The sequence below is a fragment of the Humulus lupulus genome, chromosome 5 (genome assembly GCF_963169125.1).
Source record: "Humulus lupulus chromosome 5, drHumLupu1.1, whole genome shotgun sequence".
Classification (NCBI taxonomy): domain Eukaryota; kingdom Viridiplantae; phylum Streptophyta; class Magnoliopsida; order Rosales; family Cannabaceae; genus Humulus; species Humulus lupulus.
In genome coordinates, this window is record NC_084797.1 from 12,015,524 (window position 1) to 12,023,677 (window position 8,154).

Here is an 8,154-nt window from a genome sequence, read left to right on the forward strand (position 1 = left end):
AAAATATTAATAATATTTTGGTTTAATTTTTCTTTTAATATGGTGATGTCATTCTTTTATATAAAATATACTTTATTTTTTAAAATTAATATGACAATTATAAAAACATAATAAAAATAATTAATAATTTTTCTAAATAAAATAAACAAAGGTGAAATGTAAGTTACTTGTACCTAGTATATATATATATATAAATATCTTTATTTATTTGTAATTGCTTACATATTTTTTAAGAGATTAAGAAATTAGCCATAGTTTAGAAGATTTGGGGAAAAGATTCATTTTCAATTCTCTTTTAATGTATATATATATATATATATGTCTTTATCACAATAAATAGAAAAGACTCGTTATTAATTAAGTTCGTAACACTATCTATAAATTGTTTAATTATAATTTTAGATCTTATATTCTTTCTTACAAAATGAGCAAAACAAAATTCTCTTTCATTTCTTTTCCATAAGATTCTTTTCTTATGATACAAAGTTTCTAAATTGATATGCTTCCTTCTCAGTCACCCTTCGTACATATTAAAAGACACATGTTATCCTCATAAAATTTAGAAAATCAAAACCTTCAATCTTTACATTTCAATTTTTCCCCACGTATATAACAAACTCTATCTAGAAATCTTTTTCAAAATTTTCCTTGAAGTTAGCCTCTGATCAAGTCTCTCTGCTGGCCTGTAAGTCTTTCTTTTATTTTGTTGTGTCTTTTATTTGAATTTTGTAGACAACTCTTAATAATTAACTTCAGTTTCGATATATATGCATTATAGCCTTGAAGTTGTCTAATATTTTCTTTTTTTTCTTTTATGTCATTTAATTTAGTTATATATGTCTAAATATAACCTTCTTCGCCCCTTATGATATTCTTATTTGTACATTATGATCATACTAATTTGGAACTATTTTTATGTATGAGTATCTCACCAAAACCTATATCAGATCTAAGCTTGATCTGATTGTCAAACAGGGCTCCCAGAAGTTGGAACTATTTCCTAATAATTCACACTTTTGAGCATGAAAATAATGCAAAACTATTTCCTAATCAAAGATTTTGTTTTGGTTGCAGTGATGGGAATAAGAAGCAAAACCTCAAGTGTGTAGGATTCTACCAATTGCCAGCAAGGATATATCAAAGTGGGAGACCCTACTAGCAACTTCATTCTAAGGTATTTCCCATTTCTAGTAATATATTTTCTTTCATTCTTTTAAGGCTATTTATGATTTTTGCCCTTCAAACTATGTCGTATACATTATGATGTTAAAAATTTCTCCCAAACTATTCACAGTTATGTAACATGACACTTCCGTTAAGGTTTGTCCAATGTGGCCAACGAATTGCTCACATGATTCTTTATTTGCTGACATGTGTTGGTCACATCAGCGCCACATGTATAATTACAAATACTATTTTTAAATTCAAAAAACTTATTTTCTTTAAAAAATATATATTTATTTTTGACAAAATTAAAATTAAATTCAGAAAATTAAAAATAAACAAATCTATTAAAATTCATTAAAAATAAAAAATTCTACATTTTCTTTTCCTAAACTTCATCTCCATTGTCCCATTCTCTTCTCAAATCCATATTTTTTTTTGCTTTCTCAAAATTAATTTCCTAGACATAGTATTTTTACCTCTAATGCATTTATACCAACCTCATGATTAAGCAGTGTGAATATGCAATTTTCAGTTTGGCGAGTGAGATGTTCTTTTAATATTAAAACTTTGTTTAAAAAAGTTGTTAATAAATTATTACCATAGTCAGTGTAACCTCCACTGGATTTGTTTGAATATTGTAATTATATGATACATATAACATTAAGATTATTAGATGGAAATCATCCTGAGGAAAAAAAAAAGCACCAGTTGCAATCCATTGATATATCATCCAATTTTTTCTGGGTAAAGTTACTCACAATGCATCTCTAGCACCTTTGAATTCCGTATAATGATCCACCCAAAGCCAAAGAAATTTCTTAGAAATATCTAAAAATAATTCAGGGGAAATTTTTAACGGTCCAAAAAAATCGAAAGGCATAATAATGAATACGACATAATTTTGGGGACAAAAATCCTAAATAGTCTTCTTTTAATATACTAATACAAAGATCAAACCAAGCAAAAAATCAGTCAACAGACTAAAAAGAATTTAGATGAGTCTTAGACAAGGAAAATAGACACAAATGCATTTTTGTTTTATTTTTCTTTGAACACAATTTAAGAATTTTGTTTTCTTATCCTTTCATCCCCTTTTTTTCCTTTAAGTTGTTTATTCTATTTTTTTTTTATTTAGAACAAGGTAATATTTTATCCTTTGCTTTTTGCCTAATCAATGACTTTCTTTTCACTTTGTTACTTTCTTTTTTAAAGCAAGCCTAAGAATGTTGTGTTTTCGTATGCTTTTCTTCCTTCTGGTCATTTCAATTTTATTCAACTTCTTTTCCAACTTCCAAGTCCGCTTTTTTTTTTCTTCTTTGTATGTTTATGTTTGTTATATACAATTACCAATATATTTACTAACGGACAAATATGACAATAGAATTTCATAAGAAATTATTATTTAACATTCAAACATACTTTATATTTTTTTAAATATAGTGTAATTATTAGGATATATATTATTACTCTATTAATTACACAACCTAATAATTCTACTGTTACTTTCAAACACATTTTTAATTTTTTTATGTACCAAACATGCCTTTATTAAATTCATTAGTTTGGAGTAAAATAAATATTTCAAGCCATGAAAATCCGTGAAACAAATCAAATCAAATTATATTTACATCTCATAAATATATAAATACACTATTTAAAAAAAAATAATTACTAAATATTATTTATTAGTAAACTACTAAAATGTACTATTTTAAATCTTCATTCTATTTATAAAATTTTGGCTTTGTACAACCTATTTTTAATTAAATTAAGACTTATTTTTCTTCATTTAAAATGAGTATTTCTAATTTATTAAAATTGTATAACATCAAAACAATAAAAAGAAATCATTAGAAAAATCTTACAATATAAATTTATTTTATTTTATTTTTTAATTAATTTCTCATAAATGCATATTTGAGATTATATTAAAAAAAATAGTTATTTATTTTATATGCATAATTACTTAAACCTAAACTTGTGCAAGAGTATGATGGAAAGAGGAGAATGGCCTCCCTCATGGTTGCTTTCGATTATATATGGATATTGTGTGTATAAAGAATATGATTGTGTAACTACATAATAAAATATAATAACATTTTTATTTTATCAAGAATAAACAAGTTTCTTATCTAATCATGTACGTGTGCTTTAAATAATATCGCAAATATTTTGTACCTTAAATATGGTAGTTTGTGATCTAAAATATTATCGTATTAATTTTTTTTTTAAAAAACATAAAAAATATTTTTGTTTAATTTTCCTTTTAATATGTTGATGTCATTCTTTTATATTTTATTTTTTAAAATTAATATGACAATTATAAAAACATAATAAAAATAATTAATAATTTTTCCAACTAAAATAAGCAAACGTGATTTATATATATATATATAAAAATATATCTTTATTTATTTGTATTTGCTTACATATTTTTTAATAGATTAAGAAATTAGCCATAATTTAGAAGATTTGGGGAAAAGATTCATTTTCAATTCTCTTTTAATGTATATATATGTAGGACAATTTTTCTATAGGAGCTTCACTTTAAGCCCTATCAGTAGGACTTTCAGTGTTTCTCGACCCGTTAATAGTTTTCGGCGCGACTTTTTTTTATGACCGTGTATATTGTAGCTATTTAGAGCATCCTGCAAATTTTCAGAAAATTCCGAATAGTTTACAATATCGAAAACTAGGTTCAAACATGTTGTTTTCCACGCGCATAAAAAAAATTAGTCAAGCATGCAATAACATGTTTGAAACTAGTTTTCGGTATTGTAAATTATTCATAATTTTCTGAAAATTTGCAGGTTGCTCTAAATAGCTATAATATACACGGTCATAAAAAAAAGTCGCGCTGAAAACTGTTCACTGGTTGAGAAACATTGAAAGCCCTACCAGTAGGGCTTAAAGTGAAGCCCTGTAGAAAAATTGTCATATATATGTGTGTATTTATCACAATAAATAGAAAAGACTCGTTATTAATTAAATTCATATCATTATCTATAAATTGATTAATTATAATTTTAGATCTTATATTCTTTCTTACAAAATGAGCAAAACAAAATTCCCTTTCATTTCTTTTCCATAAGATTCTTTTCTTACGATACAAAGTTTCTAAATTGATATGTTTCCTTCTCAGTCACCCTTCGTACATATTAAAAGACACATGTTATCCTCATAAAATTTACAAAATCAAAACCTTCAATCTTTACATTTCAATTTCTTCCCACGTATAACAAACTCTATCTAGAAATCTTTTTGAAAATTTTCCTTAAAGTTGGCCTCTGATCAAGTCTCTCTGCTGGCCTGTAAGTCTCTCTTTTATTTCGTTGTGTCTTTTATTTGAATTTTGTATACAACTCTTAATAATTAGCTTCAGTTTTGATATATATGCATTATAGCCTTGAAGGTGTCTAATATTTTCTTTTATGTCATTTAATTTAGTTATATATGTCTAAATATAACCTTCTTCACCCCTTATGATATTCTTATTTGTACATTATGATCATAATAATTTTTTTTCTTATGCAAAAATCAGAATTACGAAGTCGATCAGAATTGGAACACGACACATCAGCTTCTGTTTTTTATTTTTTGGGTGGAATTATAAGCTGAAAGTAATGGAGATCCAAAACTTTAGACATTCGCATCCTTTGCTCTTAATTAAGGATGGCATAACCACGATTAACCAGTTGATTAAGTGTGGAATATGTCGACGTCCTATCACTGCAGCTCCTTTATATGGTTGTGATTCATGCCAATATTACTTGCACAAATCATGTGCTGAGCTGCCACAACAAATATATCACTCTTTTCATCTTGCCCACCCTCTCACTTTGTTTCCTGTAAATGGTACGGGCTATTGCGACTCTTGTGAAAGAGTGATCCCTGATTCTCTTTTCTTTAGATGTTTTGGCTGCGAAGTTTACTTAGACGTGGATTGCGCATCGATGGCCCCCATAACATTCACAAAATCTTATGAAAACAATAGTATTCAACATTCTAGTCATCAACATCCAATGCTTGCACTTGATAAGGTGGACAACATTGATTTAATCCATTGCTTTGGATGTCAATCAATAATAGGCTCTGAGGATCGTGCTTATGGTTGCACCGAATGTAAGTATTTCCTTCATGAATCATGTGCAGAGTCTCCCAAAGAAATTCAATATCCTTTTCATTGGGACCACGGTCTTCTTTCCCTTCACATTCAATACTTCTGGTTTGAATGCACACTGTGTAAGCAAACTTTGAAAACGTGTTTCACTTACAAGTGTGGACGGTGTACTTTTCGGCTGTGTTTGAAATGCAGCGCAACCAAAATGAGAGCAAGTATTAAGTTTGAAAATCACGAGCATCTTCTTTGTTACAGGGATAACATGGTACCCATGGACAATCATTGCAGTATCAATGATTGCTATGGTAAGCAGTCATTTTCCTCCCACAGCACAGAACTTTCTTACACCTCTTCTTATGCGACTTTTTGCTTGGAATGCAACTTCAGACTCCACCTACTTTGTGGACCATTGCCATCCGTGATCGAACATGAGTCCCACATTCATCCTCTCATTTTGGTTGATTCACTAGTTGAGGATGGTTATGAAGAGTTTTATTGCGACATTTGTGAAAAAGAACGAGATCCTCGAATACGGGTTTATTACTGTAAACCGTGCAAATTTATTGGACATATACATTGCCTCAAATCTAAGGTGTGCCTATAATTAAAATTTTATTTTCATGCATTTACTTATTTGTTAAATAAAATAAAGTAAACATTGTAATTTTATTTTCCTAATGTATATTAACAAACCTAAAAGTGAAAATAATAAAAAGCTAGTAATTTTTTTTTTAAAATATAGAATTTCGATATGATATTGGAAATATGTAATCACTAATATAAAAAGGTCTTTCGATGTCTTTATTTTATCGTCTCATCCTCAATTCATATATATATATATATATATATATTATGTTGTAAGAGTATTGCATACAACATCAATTAAAACATTGTAACTTTATCATATCATTTACTGAAAAATAATTGAAATTCAATTTTATTCACTTGCATCATTTCGTAATCTAGATAGTTGTTTTGAAGATGCATTGCTAGTGTCTCTACATGTGTACATATAAAATATTATAATTATCACAAAATCATGTGTTTATATTTGAATGCATTATAATTGAAATATCAAAACACATTAGCATGATATTGATTTCATTATTGAATTAGTTTTTTTTAATAGTAACTTTTTTTTTCAAAAAAAAAAAAGTTATATTAATTGTATGTACCTCCACTAATTTTATTTTGAAATGTATGTTGTTATTTTGTCTTAAATATGTTAGATCATACAAATACTAACAGGAAACTTTAGAAATGTGGAGCTAAAGAGTATAGGAGATGATATTTGGAAATTGAAGCAAGGAAGAGAAGTGGATCATTCTTCAGCGATAATGAACGAAGAGCAAGAAGAAGCTCCTTTAACCTTACAGGACATAATAAATGGACTGCCAGAACAATTTTTACGTCGTTTAAAGGTTTATTATAAATGGAAAGACGAATCATTTGAGCTAAAGGAACAATTGGAAAATAAGCTTGGTGAAGAAGATATTAATTGGATTTTACAACTTTCTCACTTAACCATTGAGGATTTTCAAGAATTCTCTTATGTTCTTCGAAAGTTCTTTCAAACGACTACACAAATGGAATGGAAAGCTAGCGATTTAGGAGTTAAGATTGTAAGTGTCAAAAATTGTAAGATACCTTTTACTTTAGCACCTGTTTTGAACAAATTACTTGATGAGTATGGAGATGTTGGTGACAATGACGATGACGATGACGATGACGATGACTGGAAGTGGAAGTGGAAGTGCATTGTGTATACTGTTTTATGTCAAGTCATAAAGGAAATGTGCAGTATTACGGTGGGAGACATCACCAAAGATCATCTTCAAGAATGGTATTATCACTTGACATTCGTGGCAACCCGTAATTTTAAAATTAATTTTGCACTTTCTCATCTAGAAAAACTCATACGTGCTTTCTTCGGTCTTCAAGCGAAAAGACTTGAAGCAGAAATCCCTAAAAAACTAAAGGAAAAGGAATTAGAGCTAGAACAAGAGATAAAACAGGTAAAGTCAAAATTGAAGAAATGTGAGGAGTATAATGACAAGTCTTTTCCAAAGTCTGAGCTCTTGAAGGATTGTTTGAATGAGGCTTCTGCATTAAAGTTCAAGAAGGCATGTGAAGATTTGATGATTACAGATAATGACTCTGAAATTCAGTATTTGTGGAGACCAAGGTAGAACGAGCTTCATATTTTTCCACACTTTAATATTTGTAAAGGTCCAAAACTAATCACATGTTTGATATTTTGTCTAGGTATTAGCAGGAGGCTAAAACAAATGGCATCATTAACAACCACAGGCATACAGAGTTGAGGAGTAAGCTTACTGCCGGGAATGTCACCAAGCTCAACGAATTGTTTTGTTCTTGAAAAAGGAGGAATGCATCTATTCGTGAAACTATGAAATACTACTGTTTTACGTCAAAATTGTTGTATTGAACTGGTTTTAGTATGCAACAAATGATTCCATGTCGTTAATTAATGATAAGAAGTAACAATGACTTCAATTATTGTATATGATTCAGTTCAGTTTGTGTATTGCTTGATGTTAAGACCTTTAGTAGTAAATGAGGTTATGTGCCACTTTCTAATCCAATAGTTTATTTTCAAATCCAATAGTAATCTATTATCTTGCGATACATTGATTGAGATCTAACATAAAATTGAAGTTTAGATATTTTCAAAAAAATAAGATTTTAATACCTTATTAAACTGTGCAAGTGTATGATGGAAAGAAAAGAATGGGCAATACTCATGGTTGTGTTTTATCCTCAAGAGGGTTGCGATTGTCAACAATTTTATTCAAGATTTAGTTTCCCAATGCATATATATTCAACAAACTAAACATCATAATATC

The 8,154-nt window shown here is 28.4% G+C and overlaps 1 protein-coding gene across 2 annotated transcripts; it reads left to right on the top strand.

Moving 5' to 3' along the window:
• The first annotated feature begins 552 nt into the window (after positions 1-552).
• On the top strand, positions 553-7,812 carry LOC133834458 (uncharacterized). Of its 2 annotated transcripts, none has more exons than XM_062264076.1 (5): positions 553-685; positions 1,075-1,174; positions 4,709-5,879; positions 6,517-7,472; positions 7,553-7,812. In XM_062264076.1, exons 3-5 carry the CDS (start codon positions 4,791-4,793, stop codon positions 7,557-7,559), a joined length of 2,052 nt encoding a protein of 683 aa, XP_062120060.1. In that variant the 5' UTR covers positions 553-685; positions 1,075-1,174; positions 4,709-4,790; the 3' UTR covers positions 7,560-7,812. The 2 variants fall into 2 exon arrangements, with proteins under 2 accessions (XP_062120060.1, XP_062120061.1); XM_062264077.1 differs by lacking the exon at positions 7,553-7,812 and having other exon boundaries at positions 6,517-7,130; positions 7,229-7,381.
• The last annotated feature ends 342 nt before the right edge of the window (positions 7,813-8,154 follow it).